The following is a 24,884-nucleotide window of genomic DNA, read 5'->3' as shown; positions in this document are numbered from 1 at the left end:
TGTTCTATCTCTTGCCAATCTTACTGTCTCCAACATATCTATTACCATTACCGCAGTGACTGAATCAGTCCATCTCATCGACTCTTCCTCTCCCTGTTCCTCCACCCTCCCAAGCATGACATCCCTCTCCAGGGACTGACCCTGCCTTGCAACATGTCAAAAGCATGTCAGATGAAGCTTCAGAATCCTTGCCTCCAAGGAGCAGCCTGGCTTCACCCTCTCCTGGTTGAATTTGTTTGTTCTCCTAGATGTCCATAGTATATTCAGTACTCTTCTCCAACACCACAGCTCAATGGCTTCAACTCTCCTTCTATCATCCCTAGTCATTGTCCAGCTCTCTGATGCACAGCAAGTAATTACAAAGACCATAGCCTGTATCAGGCACACCTTAGTCTCCAGAATGACATCATTGCTCCTCAGTACTTTGGAAAGGTCTCTAACAGCAGACTTTTCCAATGCAATTCATCTTTTAATTTCCTTCCTGTGGGTACCAAGTGGGTACAATCAACAGATTGTAGAGCCAAGCAAACTGAAGCTGTCAACAGTCTAAATCTCTTCACTATCTATTATGATGCTGCCAATCAGACCAGTGGTGAGAGTCTTTGTTTTCTTAACATTGAGCTTCAATCCATATTGAATACTGCAGTCCTAGACCTTCTGTGGAAGGCGCTTCAGGTACAACTCAGACACATACTGTTCAAGATTTTAAATCATGCAGTTTTGTTCTCTTTGGACAACAGTAGATTACATATGATCATGATTAGTTGTTCTGAGAGTCTCATTCTCAGTGTTAACCATTTTTTTGTTATTCTCTATACAAATTCCTTTGCATAATCAGTAAAAACACAAATAGACATTTTTCTGGTATTCTGTGCTTTCCGTTAGCATCCATCTAATGCCAGCAGTTATGTCCCTGGTACCTTAGTCTCTTCTAAATCCAGCTTGAACTTCTGGCAGTTCTCTGTCAGTGTACAGTTGTAGAAAGAGCAAGGTCCATGTGGGGAGCACCATATCTGATAGTTACCAACTTGACAGGAGGAAATCTTCCCTTATTACAGCATTGGTAACACAAAACCAGTTCCTGTGAGGTCACATATGTCCCACGCACTCCGGTACCTCTTTCTACTTCTCTTAATTCTAATCTTACTGCTTGGCTTGGTCCAGAATTCTATGTGATAGCTTATAGACCATACACATCCATATTGGGAGAGTTAAAAGTTTTAATTCTCATTAGTAACAGAATACAGCCAAGACAATTCCCAGAAATGTACACGCAAGCACCTCAGCCTTGAGCATCATGGTGCTGATTGTCCAACAAAGTTTTCAGTCCAGCCAACACTGGCTTCCCCCACCCCAAAGTCCCATCTCATAATTCTCCAGTTCACCTGTCACTACTGCTGCCATCTTGAATGGGTTAGGGGGACATCTTTCTTCTTTGGCTAGGCAGAGAATCTTTTTTTGGTGCAAGAATAATTCCTGTTCCTGCAGCTAGAGCGGTTCAGTTTATTGATGAGACTAGCCAGGCCTATTGTAGACTGTTGAAACCACCCAATCTTGTTATGGAGTGGTAATAGCCAATCACTTTGTGAATAGGCCAGCATACCTCATTTGCACAGGCCTACATACACACACACAGAGTAAGAAAATTCCTGGAACAGGATTCTCTGGCCACAATGTACCTGTGCTAAATTCTCTGTTTCCTCCTTTTTCATGGTGGTGAGAGTCTTACTTTCAGCCACTGAATCGTCTGAATTTAATGGGGAGACTAGTCAATACCCTTGTGGATAGATTTACATACCCCAGGGATGTGTCCTATCTCCATACCTTTTCAACCTGTATGCAGAGCAGATTATCCAGGAGGCTGGGCTCTATGAGGAGAACTGGGATCAGGATTGGTGGAAGATCTGTTAACAATCTGCGTTATGCAGATGATACAACCCTGCTTGCTGAAACTGAGGAGGACCTCATGTACTTGCTGCAGAGGGTCAAGGACTGCAGCCTTCGGTATGGACTGAGGCTCAATGTCAAGAAGACAAAGATTCTCACCACTGGACCAATTGGTAGCACCAGGATGGATGGTGACGAGATTGAGATTGTTCACAGCTTCAGTTTGCTCAGCTCCATGGTCAACACTTTTGGCACCAGCAGCCAGGAAATCAAAAAATGTATTGTGATGGGAAAGTCTGCTGTTAGGGACCTCTCCAAAGTACTCAAGAGCAACGATGTCTCTCTGGAGACTAAGGTGCGCCTGATACAGGCCATGGTCTTTGCAGTCACTTTTTATGTATCAGAGAGTTGGACAATGACTAGGGAGGACAGAAGGAGAATTGATGCCTTTAGGCTGTGGTGCTGGAGAAGAGTTTTAAATGTACCATGGACTGCCAAGAAAACAAACAGATTCATCCTGGAAAGGGTTAAACCAAGCTAGTCCTTGGAGGCAAGGATACTGGGGCTTTGTCTGACATACTTTGGGCATGTTGCAAGGAGGGACAGGTCCTTGGAGAGGGACATCATGCTTGGGAGGGTGGAGGGACGGCGCAAGAGGGGAAGACCCTCTGTGAGGTGGATTGATTCAGTGACTGGGGTAATCCGGATGGGTGTGCCAGAGGCAGTGCGATTGGCACAGGATAGAGCAAGGTTTAGGGCTGTTGTACATAGGGTCACTATGAGTCGCAAACGACTCGCAATAACAACATTTGTGTAGGAAAACAATATCTTACACAGCTGTTGATGAGTTAGGTGGGCCAGCTGTTTGCCGGACAGGCAGAGTTAAGGCAGCTTGATTTTTTTTTTTTTCTTTTCTACTCCCTGCCTCTTTTTAAACAGTCCCTCCGTAAGGACTATCCACTTAGCTTTGTATCCAAAGATGAAATTTGTAGGTGAAAGGAGTTAGGAGTTAGCCTTGGTTAAATTAGAAAAGCATTGTTCAAGGTGAACATAAAGAGGGCAATGGCAAGGCTGCAAAGTTCTAAGGAATCCAAACTTTGAGCAACAGGCTCACTATAGCACAGATATTAATATTGTTTGATAATTTCCACATTCTGTTGGGTCACTGTCCTTTGAAATGGAGATATAGATCTCTTCTTGTCATTTGACCAAGTAACTATCTTCCAGATTTTTCTGACACAGGCTGATGAGCACATCCATGGTTGCATCTGCTAGGTGTAACATGTCATTTGGCCCCCAGTTCCTGGGACCACCATTAGCTCTTTATCATATGTTACTTTTTGAAGTATTTTAGTGTCAACCAATTGTTTTTGGTACACTGATTCTGTGTATTACCTCCATCTTTTGAGACTTCAAAGATCATTCACAATTGTTTCTTATAACATATCTCAGTATTGCAACTCTAGTCTTAAGTTTGTTTTTCTGTTCTCTCCACTTGAGACATGTCAAGCTTGTTCTTCCCTTTTTATTCTCTTAACTCCGGTTCTTTACACGTTTTATTATAATACTTTGCTTTGACTTTTTGAGCTGATTTTCTAAATCTTCTCTTCATCTCTTTTACTTTGGCATCTCTTTCCTTGTTTTGGCTTCTCAACTTTTGAATCTACCAGCAGTTGCACAGGAAAAAGATGGGCACTCAAATCCCATGCATTTTTCTGCCTCTGAAACTGACTGATGGTCAGCTATGAGTTGGTCTTGACTCAGCAGTACAGAATAGCAGCAACAACATTGTGCCAAGGAAAGAAAGTGAAGTAGAACAAAAGACCTGAAAATGACACTTGCAGTGAGTATTTTATTTTGGCTGCCCTTAACATCAGTATTTCCTATAACTGGAAAGTCACTGGGAGGCAAGACAGACCTTTCTCTTAAAACAACCCAAAAAGAAAAATGTACAACAATGAATAAGTAAAAAATCCAACTTTATTGTAAACTTTCATTAAAATCACAATTAAAAAAATACTTTGTATCAATTAGGAAAAAAATACAAAAAAAGACTAAATCATTCCCTTGCTCCTCCTTTGCCTTTAGAGCTAAAGATTTTTCTCTTTAAATTTCATTGTTGAAATCATTTGTTTTCCAGTAGCAAAAGGCATTTTTAAATTAAATGAATTTTTTGAGAGGATGCTATTGATTTGTTCTACAATTAGTTGAACATTTATGTCCCTCTGGTATTTGACTTGGAGGATGATTTCCGTTTCTTCCAGTTTTTACTGTTTATTTAGGCCCTCACCAGATGGCACCATGAACTAATAATAGGACAGCAGCTTCCCAGTAAATCCTAGAGGCAAAAGATGTATGTGGTCACTTCCGAAGGTGGTGATCAATTACTCCTACTGTTGGCTTAAAATCTGTATTAACTGTAACAAGAAAGCTCGTAGAGAATGATTCATTCATATGACAGTATTTGACAATGTTCAGTTAGCATTTGTAAGTTTAAGTGTCGTATCAAAACAATAAATTAATTACTTTTAGCAATGAAATTAGTCCCTTCACACCTCCACAGAAGAAAAGACCTGACACACTCCCTCTATATAAGTTACATTCTAGAAACTTTGTAGGGCAATTGTACTCTGTCATGTAGGGTTTCTAGTAATGGGCATGGACTCCAGTGGTATACAAGAGTAATAAAGTTAGTCTGCTGCTGCTGCTGTTTTTTTAATTTAAACTTGTCATTAATTTTGAGCTGCCTTAGATTTTCCCCAAAATTTTATCACATTGTTACTGGATTTCACTTATATGTATAATACTCCATTACCTTGCTATTACCATTACCATTTTCTATGGAATATTATCCATATAAAACAATCGTGGTTAAGTTTGAGTTTAAACTTCATTATTGTATAGGCAGATATATAGATATAGATATATGCAGTTATGTATAACATCTACTAAAAATAAGTTACATTTGAATTATAGCTTTTAGTGCATATCATTAACATTTATTTGTATCTACTCTAACAGACACTATTCAGTGGATGAGACTCTATGTATTATGTATTTTAGGTCAACTAATAAGTTTTCTCAAGAGGTCTAATATAGCAGAGAGAGTACTTTTGATCATTAAAGAAAAATAACTTGCCAAAAACATGAAGAACTGAGAAAACTAGAAATTAAATTATCAGTCCTAAAGAGCTATTTGCAGCCCTTTCATTTATGGTTGGATGTTTTATAAATGAAACAGTCTTCACTTTATTGCATTGTTGTTGTTATTGTTAGGTGCCATCAGGTCAGCTACAACTCATAGCAACCCTGTGAACAACAGAACTGAGCCCTGTCCTGTCCTGGGCCATTCTCACACTTGCTGACACACGAGCACACTGCAACAGTCACTATGTCATTCCACCTGGTCTAGGGTCTTTCCTCTCTTTCGCTGACCCTCCACCCTTCCCACTATCCTGTCCCTCTGCAGTCACTATGTCATTCCACCTGATCTAGGGTCTTTCCTCTCTTTTGCTGACCCTCCACCCTTCCCACTATCCTGTCCCTCTTGAAGGGATAGCCTCTCATAGCAACATATCCAGAGTATGTGAGACGAAGCCTCATCATTCTTGCCTCCAACGAGCACTCTGGCTGCACCCTGTCCAAGATCTATCTATTTGTTCTATTGGCCGTCCATCCATGAGATGTTCAGTACTGTTCTCCAGCACCACAGCCTTAAGTTATTAATTCTTCTTCTGTCATCCTTAGTCATTGTGCAGCTCTCAGATGTATAACAAGTGGATAGAAAGACTATGGCCTGAATCATATGCATGTTAGTCCTCAAACTCACATCGTTACTGCTCAGTAATTTGGAGAGGTCCCTAACTGCAGACTTTCCTGGTGCAGTGCATGTCTCTTTTTTTCCTGACTGTTGGTATCAAGGGTGTTAATTGTGGATCCAAGCAAGATGAAGTTGTTGACAGTTTCAATCTCTTCTTCATCCATCATGACATTGTCTATTGATCCAGTGGTAAGAATCTTTGTTTTCTTGACATTGATATGCAATCCATACCAATGACTGCATTCCTTGATCTCCTGCAACAGGTGCTTCAAGTCTTCCTCACTTTCAGCAAGCAAGATTGCAGAACACAGGTTATTGATGAGTCTCCTTCAGATCCTGATGCCACACTCCTTTTCATAGTCCAGCTTCTCGAATAATTTGTTCAGCATTTAGATTGAATAGATACAGAGAGAGAATATAACACTGACAAATTACCTTCTTAAACCATAACATTGATCTCCTGCTCTGTTTACACAGCAGCCTCCTGGTCTAGGTGTAGGCTTTGCATGAGCACAATTAAGTTCTCTGGGATTTCCATGTCAGCCACAACTTGTTATGACCCACACAGTTTAATGCATCTGCATAGTCAATAAAGCACAGATAAACAATTTTCTGGTATTGGCCTCTTCTAAATCCTACTAGAACTTCTGGTTAATTTGGTTAGTTACTAAAATGTAATGATATGTAGGACAACCAGCAAGATGAAGAACCTTGTCAAACTGGGTTGACACAGTCCATTTATACTAACTGTATAACAGTGGAGTCAGATAGGGCATTAATTGTGAGGGTGACACTGAACCATAGACTGTTTCTTAATTTTGTCCATAAAGCCACTATGAGTTGGAACTGATTCAGTGGCACATTTTTTTTTTGTTTTCATTTTTTTTAGTATTAATTTTAATAGACATTTACAGAGGTTTTGGATTTCCATTCATTCATTGCCGCACTTTCCTCCCTGCCCAGCCCTCCCCACCAGCTCGCTCCCCCCTCCGAAAAGAAAAAAAAAATATTCCTTCATTAGTATACAATTCCCACATCCCTTCCTCCCCATCCCCTACCCCGTCTATCCAACCTTAATTCTGGATTCCTGTGCTAACCATAATAATCATATATCACCTCTAATCTGTTCTTTCCCTCATCTGTTTCAATACAATATACATAATTTATCCAGTTTTTTCTGTCATACCCCAAACCCTGATGTCAGACCCATTCTACAACAGTGGCACCATGCAGTATTTGTCCCTTTGTGACTAAGATATTTCACTCAGCATAATGTCCTCCAGGGTCACCCACTTTGAATAATATTGCATGAGTTCCTTGTTTTTCAATGTGGCGTATTCCATTGTGTGGATATACCACAGCTTCTCTGTCCATTCGTTTGTTGATGGGCCCTTAGGTTGTTTCTAACTCTTTGCTATTGTAAACAAAGCTGTGATAAACATGGGTGTGCAGATTCAGTGGCACTTAAAGACAACAAATCACATTCTGGTAGATTATAGGTTTTTAAAGAATACACTTTTAATATGGTAGAGGTATGCTGTTTACTTATTGTGTTTGATGGAAGGAAAAATAATGGTACGACTGATAACCATGATATCAATTGCATCAATAAAGTAGTGGTTGTTGGCCTTTTTCTTCCAATAGAAAATATTTTAACCTTCTTAGGATAGCGAAGTAGGGACATTTGTCTCTAGTGTATTATGCATTTATTCAGTTATATCAAACAACTTTATATCTATTTTTATATATATTTATATATAACTGAAAATATTTAAATCTAAAACACGAGATACCGACTTCCTCTCCATTTTTTTTGTTATCTAAACCAATCTGTTGGCGGTCACACCTATGGCTTTGAATAATGATTGGCTCTTGCCAAGAACCTAAGAGTAGGAAACACATTGCTATAACAACACTTAGTTTCTTAAGAACACCAGTGTATCTGTTCACAAGTTAATTCTAGGCTTTAGTTGCATTTATGTTAATAATGAGCAGGAGACTATGTGGTGTTTATTATATCGTCTGGTCAGCTGTTACTCGCAGCAGCCCTATGAACAATCGATTCTCATCTCCTTGCTTTCAGGGAGTAACTTGGTTTCACCCTCTCCAAGACAGACCTGTATGTTTTCTTGGTGGTCCATGGTATGCTCAATACTGTTTTTGCAGCACCACAACTCATAGGCATCAATCCTTTTGTCATCTTTGTTCATTATCCAGCTCTGATGCTTAGCAAGTAATTTCAAAGGCTGTAGTATTAATCAGTTGTGCCTTAGTCTCCAGATTGACATTGTTGCTCTTCAGCACTTTTGAGAGCTCCCTGACAGCAGCTTTCCCCAGAGCAATTCATCTTTTGATTTCTTGATTGCTAGTGCCAGGAGTGTTGATTATGGAGCCAAGCCAGGTGAAATTGTTAACAATCTCAATCTCTTCTCCATCTGTCATAATGCTGCCAGTTGGCCCAGCGGTGAGAATCTTTGTCTTTATTCCTTTGGATCATCTTTTTTTGGTACTAGGAATAAATATGAATCTCTTCTAGTCAGTTGATCAGATAGATCTCTTCCAGATTTATTGACACTGACTGGTGAGCACATCTAGGGCTGCATGTTTGTTGAAACATGCCAGTTGCCATTCCTTCAATTCTTAGGCCCTTATATTTTACTAATGTCTTCAGTGCAACTTCAACTTTTTCCTTCATCTCAGTTGGGTTTTGGTTACATGCTACTTTCTGAAATGGTTCTACATCACCTAGCTCTCTTTGATACAGTGACTCTGTGTATTCATTTCATCTTTTTTTGATGCTTCCTGGACCAGTCAACATTTTGCCCATTGTTGTTGCTACAGCAGCTAGTGACCCTATGAACAATAGCTCTGAACCTGCCCTTTCCAGAGCTAATCTACTGTCTTTAATACATCTGTCCCCGCTTCCACAGTTACTGTGTCAATCTGTCTTATACAGGATATTCTTCTCGTGCACTGACCACCCTTTCAAGCATGCTCTCCTCCAATAACTGGCCTCTCTCCTAGCCACTAGCGCAAAATAGGAGAAATGGCATTTCAAAATTCATTCTTCCAATGAGTGAGCTGATTCCACCCTTTTCAACCTAGGCTTATTTGTTCTCTTGGCAGTCCATAGTATGTTCAACACCCTTCCACAGCACCACAACTCAAAGGCATCACTTCTTCTGCCATCTTTAGTCATTGTCCAACTCTCCTATGCATAGAAATTAATTCTAAAGACCATGGCCTAGATCAGGCACACCTTAGTTTCTAGATGTCTTCACCACTCTGGAGAGGTCTTGGGTATGGATTTTTCAATATAACTCATCTTTTGATTTCTTGACTGCTGATTTGATTGTGAATGCAAGTAAGATGAAATTGTTTACAATCTCAACCTCTTCTCCATCTTTCGTGATGCTGCCAGTTGGCCTGGTGGTAAGAATTTTTGGTTTTTTTTATGTTGAAATACAATCCGTATTTGCCCATAGCATCCTTCAGTATTTCAGCTTGAAGCTTGAATTTGTTCTTCCTTTCTTTCAGCTTAAGAAATACCTTATTAGTCTCTAGCTGCCACTTTTTGCACATTTTCTTACTCTTTGCTTTGTCTTTTCAACCTGCCCTTTGAAATCTTCAGTTCAACTCTTTTACTTTGTCATTTCTTCCCTTTATTGTGGTTTCTTGATGTTCTAGTTCCATTTTAAAAGTCCATCTAACACACTTGGGACATGTTGTAAGGGGAGACTGACTGGTCCTTGGAGAAGGACATCATGCTTGGGAGGGTGGAGGGACAGCGCAGGAGGGGAAGGCCCTCTATGAAGTGGATTGATTCAGTGACTGAGATAATTGGGATGGGAGTGTCAGAGACAGTGCAATTGGCACAGGACAGAGCAGAGTTTAGGGCTGTTGTACATAGGGTCGCTATGAGTCACAAGTGCCTCGACGGCGCACATACAACATTAGTCACAGGTGACTCAACGACGCATAACAACAACAGCAGCATCTATTTTGTTCTTTTCTTTCTCTTCTGTCTTTGTGATGACCTTTTACTTGCTTCTTAGATGACATCCTTGATGTCATCTCATAGCTTATCTGATTTTTGAACATTAGTGTTAATTGTCTTGAACCTGTTCTTGAGATGCTTTTTTTAAAAAAAAATATATTATTTTTATGTGTGCACCGTCAAATTGGATCTCACTGGTACAGGAGGAGACTGTCCCTCCTTCTCCAGCAAAGCATCTGGTGGATTTGAACTGCACACCTCTGGGATTGCGAGATGCTATTTAAATTCAAGTGAGATAAACTCAAGGTTATATTTTGGTTCCTGTGGCCTAGTTTTTCTCTTCAGTTTGAATGCACTTGGGAGGGTGGAAGGATAGAGGTACAGCACAGGAGAGGAAGACCATAGATGAGATGGATAGATTCAGTGCCTAGGGTAATGGGGGTACGTGTGTCAGAGACAATAAAATTGGCATAGAATAGTGCAGGGTTAGGGCTGTTGTACATAGGGTTGTTATGAGTTGAAGGCGACTCAGCACATAAGAACAACAATTGTTCTACAGTCAGCAGGATTTTTGGGTTTGTTCTTTTAATAATATTTTTTTCATCCATATACATTGTGTTTCATGCTTGTACATTATTCTCCATACAGTTCTTCATTTATGTTTTATTTTATTCAGTTACATTGTAGGGGTTCTTTTTCTCCCTTACATTCATCCCACCAACAACTACTTTGGGGAAATTGTATAAGACAGCTACTTCATGCCCTTTTAGATAGTAAATTGCTGATTGTAAATTGCCTATCCCTCTTGAACCAGTCCCCTGAGGAAATAAGCAAGTCCCTTTGCTGAAGGATCAACTTTGATCATCTTCATCCATAAGCATCCCCCCCCCAGTCCAGAGCAAGCTATCAGGTTGCAGCCGTCTACCCGAGTCACAACATGGATCATCTTCTCTTCATCTCTTTGGGCTCTGGCCAACCCATCCTCATCCATCTGTGGCCAGATTTAAATGGGCATCAGCTGCACACTCAGGAGTCCACACTTCTCCCAGCATTTCAGACTTCATGGCCTCGTCACTCAGCCCCCACCCTTATATGACACCCTGTCGAGTCAACAGGCAAGGGATCCTCACAGCTCTCTTGGCTCCTCAATCTTGGCATGGTTTTAACTGCTGGTATTGAACTTCTCCAAAAATTCTTCCACAGAAGCTGTTTCAGCATAGCATCCAGATTAAGAATTATTGGCCTTAGAAATAACAAGCCTTTAAAAAGTCTATGAAACTAGAACAGCACTGGAGATAGAGCCCTCAGATAGGAAGACAAAATGAGTAGCAACAGCTATAAAAACCCATTAATATTTGGAATGTGAGGTGTTGGCCTATTATAAATTATAAACATGATATCAAGAAGAGAGTCTTTGAACCAGGGCGACCATCCCAAAACCCCAGCAGAGAACACAGAGGGTACAACAGCTAAAACACAACTACAGCCCTGAGAAGATGTCAGTGTCTTTTTTTTTAAAAATTTATTAATTTTAATGAACATTTACAGAGATTTTAGATTTCCATTCATTCATTGTTGCACTGTTTTCTCTACCTCCCCCCAGTTCATTCCTCTCCTTTTTTTTTCTCCTTGAAAGTCTGTTTTAATTGTCCCATTGCCACAGTGTTTTCAAAACCAGTTCTAATTAATCTCATTTGTCAGTGTGTCCTTTTCCCTTCCCTATCACTCATCCCTGAGAGAGATTTCACCCTGATTCATAAGGAAAAGGGGGACGGCGTATTCTCTTAGCTACTTCCTGCTGAAAAGGGACGCTGTGGGTTTAAGTGTGAATGTCTTCTCTCACTACTCTAAAGGGCCCCTTTGGCAGTAGGAAACACGTAGACTACTGTGGAGATTGATTTTGGAATTTAGATGCACTGTTATCAGTTGTGCTTAGCCATACATGTTCATATCCTTGAAGATGCATCATGGAACTGTTGCAGCCTGGAAGACACAAATTTAACTAACAAGTTAAAAGTACATGAGTCAAAAATTAAAAGCAATAATATTCCAAGTAGAGGTTCTCACAGTGGCACAAATCAAGTTACAGAGGGAAGGTAGTTATTAAAATAAAAGGCTTATTGACTAGCACTTTGTCTTTTATAAAGGTTAGGAACCACGAGATGTAGAAGCTCAACTATGTTTATTATTGTTCTTAAGTCCTGGACCAAATTCCATCCACCACTGGGTTGTTTTACAGCTCAGAAGTCCGCATGCAAGGCAGAAGTAAGGAACTGCCTATGAGGTTTTCTGTCAGTTCCAACAACTAAGAAATAGTGAGAAGAGTTGGGACCTCAGAAGGCTTTTAGGACCAAATAATGGGCTGTTGTGTGCAGGAAAAAATGAATATACTTACCAGTAACATTAATGCTCACCCATGAGATGTCAGCATCTGATTGTGAAAGAATGCAGGCAACCACTAGCTAATGAAGTCAGAGCCAGAAAGTAGACTAGAGGAAGGTGTAGATTTGAAGTTTGGTATACAGGATTATCTCAAGGAACCGCCCAATTAGACAACATGCTGGGAGGATTCTTCAAAACAACAGACCCAGAACTTCCTTAGAGCCGTGAAGCTGGAAGAGAAGGCCTTCTTCCACCATACTGCAAAGAGCCAGTCATTGTGGGACTTACTAAGATTGTGAAGGAAACCCACCCAGACTACACACAGGGTGAGAATTCACAAGAATTTAGAACAAGTATAGAAAATGCCTAATGGTAGAAGATTAACAGAATAAGCAAGATGATTGGTAAGAGGTTCCTACTATTGTTACACATTTCTGCTCATAATAATGGCAAAAAGATTTCCTTTTTTTGATGGCCTGCTGCTTACCAAATAACTTTATTGTTGTTACATACCATCGAGTTGAAACTGACTTAAAACTGACCCTCTAGCAGGTTTTTCGGGGCAGTAAATTACATGGGAATAGATTGCCCATCTCTCTCTCATAGAACAGCTGATTTTGGAACTGCATGCCTTCTTATAAGTATCATCAAATTTATACCACATAACCACCCTGCAAGCAGTATATTATCAGTAAGTAAAATGCTTCCATCTCTTTGCTGTTGTGAACAATGACACAATAGTCATGGTGCATTTATCTGTTTGGGTGACCGCTCTGGTTTCTTTAGGGTATATTCCTAAAGAATATTGACCCATTGCTGGGTCAAATGTTATTTCCAACTTTTTTATAAAGCATCATATGTCTTCCATAGTGATTGCACCATTTTTCACTCCCACTAAGGAATAAGGTTTCCAATTTCTCCATAGTTTTGCCAGCATTTGTTCTTTGCTGCTCTGTTGAATTTTGCTATTGTTAATGGAGTGAGATGATATCTCATAGTTATTTTGATTTGCATCTCTCTTAGGGCTAGGGATTTTGAATATTTCTTTATATGTTTGTTCACCATCTGAATGTCTTCTTTGGTAATATGTCTGTTTATAGCCTGTGCCCATTTTGTGATTGGGTTGTTTACCTTTGTCTTGTTGAAGAGCTGGAGCATTCTATACATTTCAGATATGAGTCACTTATCAGACATGTCTTTACCAAATATTTTTCCCATTTGTGGCTTTCCTTTTTATCTTGTTGGAGAAGGTTTTTTTATGTGCATAGGGATTTGATCCTTAGAAGGTCCCATTCATTGTTTTATTCTCTCCTGGTTGTAGGTTTTTCAGGATGCTTGGAAGACTGTTCATGTTGTGGATTAGGGCTTCTATAGTTCTTCCAAGCTTTTCTCTGATGAAATTTCTAGTCCGTGGTTTTACTCCTAGGTCTTTGATCCACTGTGAGATGGCTTTTAGGTATGATGTGAGATGTGAGTCTCATTTGAGTTTTCTACAGATAGTTTTCCAATTTTACCAACACCGTTTGTTATAGAGGCTTTTGTTCCCCCACTTAACTGAGTTCATCTTCTTGTCAAAAATCAGTTGACCCTAGGTGGATAAACTGATTTCTGGCTTCTTAATTCTGTTCCATTGATCTGTGTGTATGTCACTGTACCAGTACCACACTGTCTTGACCACCGTGTCTGTGCAGTAGGATTTGAGATGAGAGAGCAAGATGCTTCCGAACTTATTTATCTTTTTCAGGAGTGCTTTGCTTATTCTCGATCTCTTTCCATTCCAGATGAAACTGGAAATTGCCTTTTCTATTTCATTGAAGAATCAAATTGGCATTCCCTTTGAGAATAGGAACTAGGCAAGAATTACCTTGCCCATCCAAGAGTAGCAACTACCTCCTCAGCAATATGGCTCCAGAAACTCTATTAACTTTTATTAATGTCTGTAGTTGTAGAGGGGCATCAGGTCTTTTGTTCATAGGGTCTCTATGAGTTATGCTTGACTAGTAGGCAATCAACAACAACAATATTATATTAGACGTTTTAGCAATAGCAATAAGGTAAGAGAAGGAAATAAGAGGCATCCAGATTGGCAAAAAGGAGGTAAAATTATTTCTGTATGCAGATGATATGTTAATACATTTAGAAAATCCTGTACACTCAGCCAGAAAACTATGGGACATAGTTGACCAATTCAGCAAAGTGGCAAGATACAAGATAAACATACAAAAATCAATTGGATTTTTCTACAGTGACAAAGAGAATATGGAAATGGAGCTAAGAAAAACAATAGCCATTACAATAACTAATCACAAGATTAAATAATTATGAGTAAATCTAACTAAAAACACAGAAGACCTATTTATAGAAAATTACAAAGCATAACTACAAGAAACAAAAGAGACCTGGAGAACTGGGAAAATATACCATTCTCATGGATAAAAAGACTCAATATTGTAAAAATGACACTTCTACCAAAGGCAATCTACAAGTTCAGTACAATCCCAAGATACTTGTTTTCTGTCTTACAGGGTCACAGTGAATTGGAATTCAGTCCACACCAGCAGGTTTTTTGACATGTTAAAGTGAATTTCAGAGAAATGTTATTTGCCCAGAGCTCTTGTATATAGTTGTGCATATCAAAGGGGACACCATTCATATTCACATTGTTTCCATGTTAAATTGAATATTTGTTAAAATACTTTTTACCAGTTGGCAGTAAAGTATCATAAGGAAGAGCCTTCTTTTAACTTGTAGAGTAGTATATATTGTCCTGCAGTGGCAGCTGTATATAAGATAATATCAGTATAACAATTCTCATTTGTTTTAAAACACACCTATATAAACAGTGTGCTTATAGGAAATATATTCAAATATTAGCAGTCTGAGTAATGTAATCACATGGGAATTTTTCTTTCATTCTTTCAGACTTTCCAGGCTTCCTTAAATTTGAAATATTCCTATTCCCTGTAAATATATATGTTTAGTGTTTATAGAGAGAGAGGTAGAAGAAGAGATGGATGGGCTGATTGTTAGAAAGATATTTGTATTTTAAAAAATTCCTCTTTAACAGTAGTGTTGTGATACTTTATGAAATCCACTGTATTGTGTATGCAGCAATTGCCTGATAGTTTAGAAAGAGAAATCACTTTGACTAGAGGCATAAAATATTACCTTTGGACTTGTTACTGTTATGTGCTGTCAAGTTGCTTATGACTCATGCATATGTATTGGCATGTGCAGAAGCATAGTATATCAATTGCTTGTTGAATATTGTAGACAGTTATTAGCCTGTATTAGTTTTTATGAAGCAGTATTGGCCTAATGATAAGAAGTTGTGCTGTCACCACAAAGACAAGTGCTCTAAACAGTCTCCTCTCTTGAAATTTGCAGCCTTTGTAAATCCACTGTCATACATTCTGGCTCAGTGGCACATGACAAGAGTCATACTTTTATATCAGTGGCATAATACTGAACACTGACAATATTCGAAATTACAATATTGAAGAAGTTTACTGTTTTTAGTTTTCTAGTAAACTTTTTGGGTTTTTATACAAATGAAAAGCACATGCATTCCATAATGATTTTGGGTGTTATAATCCAATACTTAATTACCTTTTTTATAAATAATTTAAATGTTAATTATTTCTAGAAGGAATATTAATTTAAAATATCAAATATATTGTTTCGTGTTCAGTGCTTTATAAAGAGCAATCGACATGTGGGAACAGCTGTATCTGACTTTTACCAGCTTTACAAAGGAGAACTGTCCCTATCAGTGGCATCAGCACCAAACCAAAAACCTTTTTCTGCTCATCCAAGCACTAATCTTAGAGCTTTACTGTGTTCAAAATTTGATGAGATAGTCCACAGAATTCACAGAACCATATTGGGGAAATCCGAAAGCTGTAATTTAGGTTAGCATAATACAGTCAGAACAGCTTCCAAAATGTGCTCATGGGCACCTCAGCCTTGAGCTGCAGCTTTAGGCCAGTGTTAGAAAATTCTCAAGCCTGTCATTATTGGCTCTTCCCACACACAGTCTTCCAACAAATTTAGGCAAAAAGTTCTTTGCTCTGACTCAATAGTGTAGCAATCCCAAGGGTCTACTCCATCTCAGGTCAGGTCTCTGCATCTTTCTGGCTGCTGTGGCTGTTGCTCCTGTAGACCCTAGTCTGGCTGGCAATGAAGAACATGCTGCATAGTCTTCCTCCTCCTTTGCTCGCAGTAAAAATCTTCCAGGTCTGCTGCTAGCCAGTCCACTTGTGATAGGCTAACATGCCCTATTCTCATATTCCTGTTTATCCTCATGCCAAAGTAAATTAATGGATAGAGAAACCATTTTGGACAATAAACCTATAACTCCACAGGTACCGCTAAGTCAGCTGCAATTCATAGCAATCCTGTGAACAGCAGATCTAAACCCTAACCCACTGTATTCTCACAGTCTCTGCCATGTCAGGCTTATTGTTGCAGTCACTGTGTCAGTCTCTCTCATTCACTGAATCTCTACTTTTGCAAGCATTATGTCTTTTCCCAAAGACTGGCCCGTGTTCACAACATGCCCAAAGTATCTAATACCAAGTTTCACTTTCTTGCCTTTAAGGACTCTGCTTGTACTTCCTCCAAGATGAATCTGTTATTTTAGTAGTCTCTTGTATATTTGATACACTTTGCCAGCACCACAATTCAAATTTATCAGTTCTTTGGTCATCCTTATTCATTGTCCATCTTTCATTTTCATATGAAGCCAATGAAAATATCATGGCTTGGATCAGGTGCACCTTCATCTGTAAATAGATACCCTTACTCTTTAGCACTTTAAAGAGCTCCTTGACAATGGATTTGCCCAATGCAACATTAGATATATAATGCATATTAAAATTTTAGTCAGCACAAGCAGAGACTTGTTCACCAATGTTCATAGCAGTGTTAGTCACCGTGGCAATGGAAACAGCCCAGATGTCCAACCCTAATCACATAGATTGAGAAATTATGGTACATTCTCACCATAGAATACTAAGCAGCATACAGGAGCAATGATTTTGTAAATTACCTAACTTGGGATGGACTGGAGAACATTATCCTGAGTGAACTAACTCAGTCCCGTAAGGACAAATACTGTTTAAAACTATTATTTTAGAATGAGTATGAGGATCCAAGGCGAAAGAGGCAGGGGGGAATGGTGGTGGCAGTGGAGTGAAGATGTGTGTGGGAGGATTAATCATGAGGTTGTGCAATTTGATGCGGGGTGAGGGGGTCTGGTGTGAAAAACAACGTATTCAAATTTTATAAATAAACTAGTATGAAAAAAATGTAAAATAGAAAGTATATGAATGTATGAAAATCAATGTAATGAAAGATTGTCTAAAACAGTGTATATGAATAAAACATACTGTAAAAATATTATATTAAAATTTTAAAAATTTAAAGATAAAAAAAATTTCAGTCAGATGTAAAAATTTTCTGTGTCAGCCATACAATGTGAACTCAGTACATTCTTTGCTATTCTAGATTCTGATAGTCTCTCTTATTGTTATGTATCCTAATTAATAAGTGAAATTATTCTTTTTTGTGTTACCACTTAATCAGACATTTTTATTGTGAAGTATAGAGTGTGATGTAGCAAAAATGAGAGATGTGACACTTTAAACCTGAATGTATAAAAAATAGGAACTTAGCTGAAAAAGTCAAGTTTACCAAAATTTTTGGGGATAATGATGGTTCAGAAGTAATATTTTTGCCTTTCTTTGTGGGTTGCCTGGATTCTGATGGAGGCTTATATGTATGTTGAGAAGATGCTAAATTTATTTCATCAAAGCTTTCATACAAAGTGGACAGGATGAAAACCTGATAATATACTTCTTAAAATCTGCCAGTGAAAACTATCAATCAAAGCAGTTTAAACTATAGTTGATGAGAATGGCAGCAGCAGAAAGCTAAACAGTGCTTCATTCTGTTGGATTGTGAGTAGAGCCACAATGAGTCAATGCTGACTTGATTGATAACAGCTAGCATTCACAAAGTAGTGTCTAGATTAGTGTTGGATATCCTGTTGTTGTTGTTGTTGTTGTTAGGTTCCATCAAGTTGTGTACAACTCATAGCAGCCCTATGCACAAAGGATCTGGACCCTGTTCTAACCAGTGCTATCCTCACACTTTCTGACACACAGGAGTTCATTGCGACAGTCACCTTGTCAGTCCACCTAGTAGCGGGTCTTACTCTCCTTCACTGACCTTCCACCCTTTCCAAAGTCATGTCCGTCTCCAAGGAATAGCCCAACCTACCAGCATGCCCGAAGTATGTGAGGCAAAGCCTCATCATTCTTGCCTCCAAAAAGCACTCCAGCTCTCCAAGACATATTTGTAGGTCCAGTGTGGGATCTCCTAGGGATTATTATTATATAATAAGGAATCTTACAAATGTTTGCTCAAATTCTGAAAATAAAACATGATACTTGTTTTAGTTTGCTATAAAATGCTACTTTATTTACTTTCAGGATATTTTTAACCGCTTTTAAATTACAAAATTGAGAATGAAAGATACTAAAATTATTACCGAACCTTAAGTTGAATGATTCTCACCACTGGACCAACTGGCAGCATCAGGATGGATGGTGAAGAGATTGAGATTGTACACAGCTTTAGTTTGCTTGGCTCCATAGTCAACAGTCTTGGCACCAGCAGCCAGGAAATTAAAAGGCGCATTGCCATGGGAAAGTCTGCTGTTAGGGACCTCTCCAAAGTACTGAAGAGCAGTGGTGTCTCTCTGGAGACTAAGGTGCGTCTGATACAGGCCATGCTCTTCGCAATCACTTGTTATGCATCAGAGAGTTGGACAATGACCAGGAATGATAGAAGGAGAATTGATGCCTTTGAGCTGTGGTGCTGGGGAAGAGTATTGAGAATACCATGGACTGCTAGGAAAACAAACAGATTTGTCCTGGAAAGGGTTAAACCGGGTGGCCCCTTGGAGGCAAGGATTCTGAGGCTCCGTCTAACATACTTTGGACATGTTGTGAGGAGAGACCGGTCCTTAGAGAAGGGACATCATGCTTGGGAGGGTGGAGGGACAGCGCAGGAGCAGAAGGCCCTCTATGAGGTGGATTGATTCAGTGACTGGGATAATTGGGATGGGAGTGTCAGAGACAGTGCGATTGGCACAGGACAGAGCAGAGTTTAGGGCTGTTGTACATAGGGTCGCTATGAGTCGCAGGCGACTGGACGGCACATAACAACAACAACAAGTTGAATGATTGAACATAAGTATGTGTAGAGAAATTTTCAAAATAATCTTAGATTGAAATAAGGTCAACTAGAGATTTGCCCAATTTCACTTAATGTTCTCTGTTATTATTCATGTGTCTGACAGTTTCTCCTATTTTATTTTTGTAGGTGGTTTCAGACACCCTCACAGGTTTTCTACCATGCAGCAACTGAACATGGAGGAAAAGATGTCTATCCAGGGCAGTGTCTTTGGGAAGGTTGTGAGCCTTTTCAGAGGCAAAGATTTTCTTTTATTACCCACTTACAGGTACAGTTTCTTAAAACTATTTGTTCAATAACTTCTCTGGTTGGATTAACAATCTTAATGAATATTCTTTCCTCTTTTTCATAAAGGATAAGCATTGTTCAAAGGATGCCCTGCTTGCAGGATTAAAACAGGATGAACCAGGACAAGCAGGAAGTCAAAAGTCTTCTACCAAGTAAGGGAAATGGTTTACTTCCTGTAGTACATGGAAAAATAAAAATCAAGAAAATGAGCAAAATATAAGAACTTAACCTAAAGGATACCATGGTTCTCGCCCAGCTCTACCACTTAAACAGCTCTGTGACTGTTGAAAGTGCTTAAATTATCTCCACATCTTTTTTCCTATTGACTATGTCTGTAAGCTGACTTGGGACTCTAACATTTTAATTATTCTGCTTTATAAGCAAATTACTAGAAGTAATGATAGGTGATATATGTGAAATGCTTTGTAGAGTTCTTTGTCCTTTGAAAGAGTGAGGATATATTTTATAATGGCAAACAAATAATTTAACTATTCCTATAAGACTGAGTGAGGGGAGTATAAATGTCATACTTTATTTATTAAGACCCTGCAAAGTACTGGGAAATGTACTGTAAAGAGGGAGTTTCTAGAGACAAGATAAAGTCAGTAACCTCACAAAAAATAAAATTCTGGAAGGAGGAATAGAAGAATGGGAACACAGAAGCTATTTGAATACTATGTTTGTTCTATTACAATTTAATGACTGTCTGTATTGCTCTAAGCAGTGAGCTAAGGCCAAAATGCATTTTGCTATTCTTAAGCCAAAAATTAACCTAAACTGGTTTATGTCTGGTCGGTTCCCATAGAAATCTTACAGTTCTGTTGGGTTTCCAAGACTGTAAATCATTATGGAACCAGATTGTCACATCTTTCTACATTGGAGTACCTGGTAGGTTTGAACCACTAACTTTCAGATTAGCACCTAAGCCCTTAATCTCTGTGCCATTGGTGCTCACATTGTCAAGTGTATAAGGCTCTGTAGTATTAAAATTATGCACACATCAATTAAATATTTATTACAGAATCTCATAATTATTGTTGTTATGTACCATTAAATTGGAACCAACACATAGCTGACCCTCCAATGGTTTTTAGAGGCTATAAATCATATAGGAAGAGCTTGCTCATCTTTCTCCCACAGAACAGCTGGTGGATTTGAACCATGTACCTTTGGGCTGGCAGTGCAACTTCTTTCCATTATGCCACAAGATGATATATTATGTTTTCTAAATCTTTTGTGGAGCAAAGGAAAATACATATGCAAATAAAGTTATATGCCCAAGGCCTTGAGAGAGCTTACCTGAATTTATTTGAAAGGCCAAGGAAAGTAACACCTAAGCTGAGACCCAAGGAATTAGTAAATGTTCTTACAAAACCAAATTAATCAGTTTAAATTTACACTAAAACTAAAAGCAAATCCCAACAGATAACTAGTGTCAAAATGGAACTAAAACGAGTAATCCTTCTATTCTTTACCTTTTATAGGATTATAGAAATCTGTTTCAAGGATTTATTTCAATTATTACATAATGGTGAGAAATAAAACTATATAACAGTCACTTCATGTTGGGTTATATTACCCAGAGTGAGCTGTACCAGGATTTTACTATTGTTTTTGTTATGTACTATCAAATCAAAACACATTTATAGCTGACCTTCTGGTGGGTTTCTAGAGGCAGTAAATCATACAGGAGGAGGAGCAGCAACGGATAAATTAAAATCATGGGCCTTTGTATTGGTATTGTAGCTCCTTTCCAGTAGGCCACCAGAACAGTTATTTTAACCTTAGTTACTTTCATAATTTGTATTTTGCAGCTCACATTTTATTTTTTGTTAACACATAAATTATTTTTTGTTATCTTCACATTACACTGAAAGATGAAACTTTTACAAGTTTCTCACTATGTCTGGTTATGTTATATGGGTTTTTAGGGGGTTTTTATTATATTTGTTTTTTGGATACCTGTCTAACATAGTAACTTTAAAGATGAACCACACTGGAGCATCTGTTGATTGATTTAAAACTGATAAATTGGAAAATAAAAGAAATACAACCTAGATACTAAAAGCTCTTTTTGCCTAGGCTGGCACAAAGCATTCATTCATTTTTTTTACCCAACATGGGTTTGGCAGGATGGTCATCTTGCAGCATCATTTTAACAGTCTCTTCCTCACTTTGATCTTTACAGGCAGCCTGCTGTAGGGGGTACAAGCTCAACTCCTAGAGCACAAAAGGCCATTGTGAATCATCCCAGTGCCGCACTGATGGCTCTTAGGAGAGGATCAAGAAACCTTGTCTTTCGGGATTTTACAGTAAGCAAGCCTTCAAAGCCCTTATCTATAAAGATGTGAACACCATATGATCTAGACCTTTATTTTTCTTTCATTGTCTTTTTAAGGATGAAAAAGAGGGACCAATAACTAAACACATCCGACTAACAGCTGCCTTAATATTAAAAAATATTGGTAAATATTCAGAATGTGGTCGCAGGTAAGTAATCTGTTTTCCATAGCCAGGTGACTTTAGTTTACTTTGTTTTTATGTATAGATTACTAGGATTATGTATCTGGTTTTATAATTCTGATTTTATTTTTCTCAAGGGTTAAGTATTATCAAAATCTTATGCTAAAATCATGACATTTTTAAAGGGCAAAAAAAATAAGAGAGAAGGTGGTACAACCAAAATCTGTTGTTTAAGGAGGATTTATTGGGTTTTTTGATTGGTTTGGTTGGTGGTTTGTTTCATTGGTTGGGTTTTTTGGGAGCGTGAGTAGCCGTAGAATTAAGAGTAAAAAGTCACACTGCTAACAAGAAAACTTGGAAATGTTGCAAGGTAAAAAAGAGGTCATTCTTTGAGTTCTGTGTGATTAAAATGAAATTCTGTTTGATAATTGGCATATTAATGTATTTACTAAAACCTTAAAAAAAATTCTTGATGACCACAATGCAAAAGTTAGAAACAATGAGAAAGGAATGATAGTCGGAAAGTACCATCTTGGTGATAGAAATGTGCCTGGACATCAAATGATTAAATTTTGTAAGTTCAAGGATTTAATCATCTCAGATACTATTTTTTAAAAAAATTTTAATGAAAGGTTACAGAGACTTTGGATTTCTATTCATACATTGTTGCACACTTTCCTCCTACCCATCACCTCCCCCAGTTGGCTTTTCTCTTTGAAGGAAAAAAAATTCATTGTTATACAATCCTCCCCCTCTCCCAAGTCCACTTTACTATGCAGCTGTTATTTCAGACTCTTGTCATGAAAATAATACCTAATCATATATTCATTCCTTTTAAACAGTTCTCTCCCTCATCTATTTCAATGAAGTATACATTATTTATTCCCTCTTAAGATCCCCTAACTTCTATGTCAGACCCACTTTACAGCAGTGACACTATGCGGTATTTGTCCTTTTGGGACTGAAATATTTCACTTGGCGTAAATGTCATCCAGGGTCACCTGTTTTGTATAATATTTCATGAGTTCCTTGTTTTTCAATGCAGCATAGTATTCCACTGTGTGAATATACCAGTGTTTTTCTATCCATTCTTATTTTGAAGGGCATTTGGGTTGTTTCCAGCTATTTGCTGTTGCGAACAAAGCCACGATAAACATGTGTGAGCATTTATCTGCTTGGGTGGCAGTTATGGTTTCTTTAGGGTATATTCACATTAGTGAAATTGCTGGGTCAAATGATATTTCTATTTGCAACTTTTTGAGGAAACACCATACTGCCTTCCATAGTTGGTTGCACCATTTTACACTCCCTCCAACAATGAATAAGGGTTCCAGTTTCTCCACAACCTCGCCAACATTTGATGTTTGCTGTTGTGTTGAATTTTGCTATTCTGACTGGGGTGAGATGATATCTCATAGTTGTTTTGATTTGCAACTCTCTTAGAGTTAGGAATCTGGAATATTTCTTCACATGTTTGTTTGCCATCTGAATGTCTTCTTTAGTAAAGTGTCTGATCATTTCCTGTGCCCGTTTTGCAGTTGGGTTGTTTACCTGTATCTTTTTGTGGTGCTCAAGTATTCTATAAATTCTAGGTGTAAGTCCCTTATCAGACATGTCATTATCAAATATTTTTCCCTAGTGTGTGGCTTCCATTTTTAACCCTGTTGGAGAAGTTGTTGGATGTGCATAGGGATTAGATTCTTAGAAGGTTACATTCATCTATTTTATCCCCTTCTGGTTGTAGGTTTTTCAGGATGCTTGGAAGACTATTCATGTTGTGAAGTAGGTCTTCTAGAGTTTTTCCAAGCTTTTCTTAATGAAGTTTTTTTTAGTCCTTGATTTTAGTCCTAGGTCCTTGATCCACTTTGAGTTGGTTTTTGTGTATGATGTGAGGTGTGGATCTTGCTTGAGTTTTCTACATACAGTTTTCTAATTTTGTCAACACCATTTGTTAAAAAAGGTATTGTTTCCCCACTTAATTGATTTTCATCTCCTTGTCAAAAAATCAGTTGTCCATAGGCAGATGTGCTGATTTCTGGGTTCTCAACTCTATTCCTTTGATCTATGTGTCTGTCATTGTACCAGTACCATGCTGTCTTGACCACTATGGCTGTGTAGTAGGATTTGAGATCAGGGGGGTGAGATGCCTCCTACTTTGTTACTCCTTTTCAAGAGGGCTTTGCTTATTCAGGGTCTCTTTCCATTCCAGATGAAATTGGAAATTTATTTTTCCATCTCAGTGAAGAAGAGAATTAGTATCTGTATTGGGATTGCATAATATTTCATGAGTTCCTTGTTTTTCATTGCTGCATAGTAATCCATTATGTGAATATACCAGAGCTGCTCTATCCATTCATTTGTTAATGGGCACTTGTCTGAGAAGGGACTCATATCTAGAATTTATAAAATGCTAGAGCACCACAATAAGATGAAAGTAAATAACCCAGGTAAGAAATAGGCACAGGATATGAACAGACACTTCACCAAAGAAGACATTCAGATGGCAAACACGTAAAGAAGTGTTCAAGATCCCTAGCCCTAAAAAGAGATGCAAATCAAAACAACTATGAGATATCATCTCACCCCAGTAAGAATAGCAAAATTTAACAGAGCAGCAAACATCAAATGCTGGCGAGCTTGTGGAGAAACTGGAACCCTTATTCACTGTTGGTGGGAATGTAAAATGGTGCAACCAACTATGGAAGGCAGTATAGTGCTTTCTCAAAAAGTTGCAAATAGAAACACCATTTGACCCAGCAATTCCACTACTGGGAATTTACCATAAAG

The 24,884-nt window shown here is 38.4% G+C and overlaps 1 protein-coding gene across 1 annotated transcript in view; it reads left to right on the top strand.

Annotated features, from left to right (window-relative positions):
- The window catches only part of ARID2 (AT rich interactive domain 2 (ARID, RFX-like)), a 270,114-nt gene that overhangs the window by 227,816 nt on the left and 17,414 nt on the right, over nt 1-24,884 (top strand). Inside the window, exons 17-20 of the mRNA XM_006888177.1 lie at nt 19,476-19,614; nt 19,701-19,786; nt 21,823-21,946; nt 22,033-22,124. Of these exons, the coding sequence (XP_006888239.1) occupies nt 19,476-19,614; nt 19,701-19,786; nt 21,823-21,946; nt 22,033-22,124 (441 nt within the window). The remainder of the gene's footprint in view (nt 1-19,475; nt 19,615-19,700; nt 19,787-21,822; nt 21,947-22,032; nt 22,125-24,884) is intronic.

The sequence above is a fragment of the Elephantulus edwardii genome, unplaced genomic scaffold (assembly GCF_000299155.1).
Source record: "Elephantulus edwardii isolate Elephantulus edwardi_28Jun2011 unplaced genomic scaffold, EleEdw1.0 scaffold00065, whole genome shotgun sequence".
In the NCBI taxonomy this organism is placed as follows: Eukaryota; Metazoa; Chordata; class Mammalia; order Macroscelidea; family Macroscelididae; genus Elephantulus; species Elephantulus edwardii.
The sequence above is the reverse complement of the archived record's forward strand: the minus strand, read 5'-3'. Positions and strand labels throughout refer to the sequence as shown.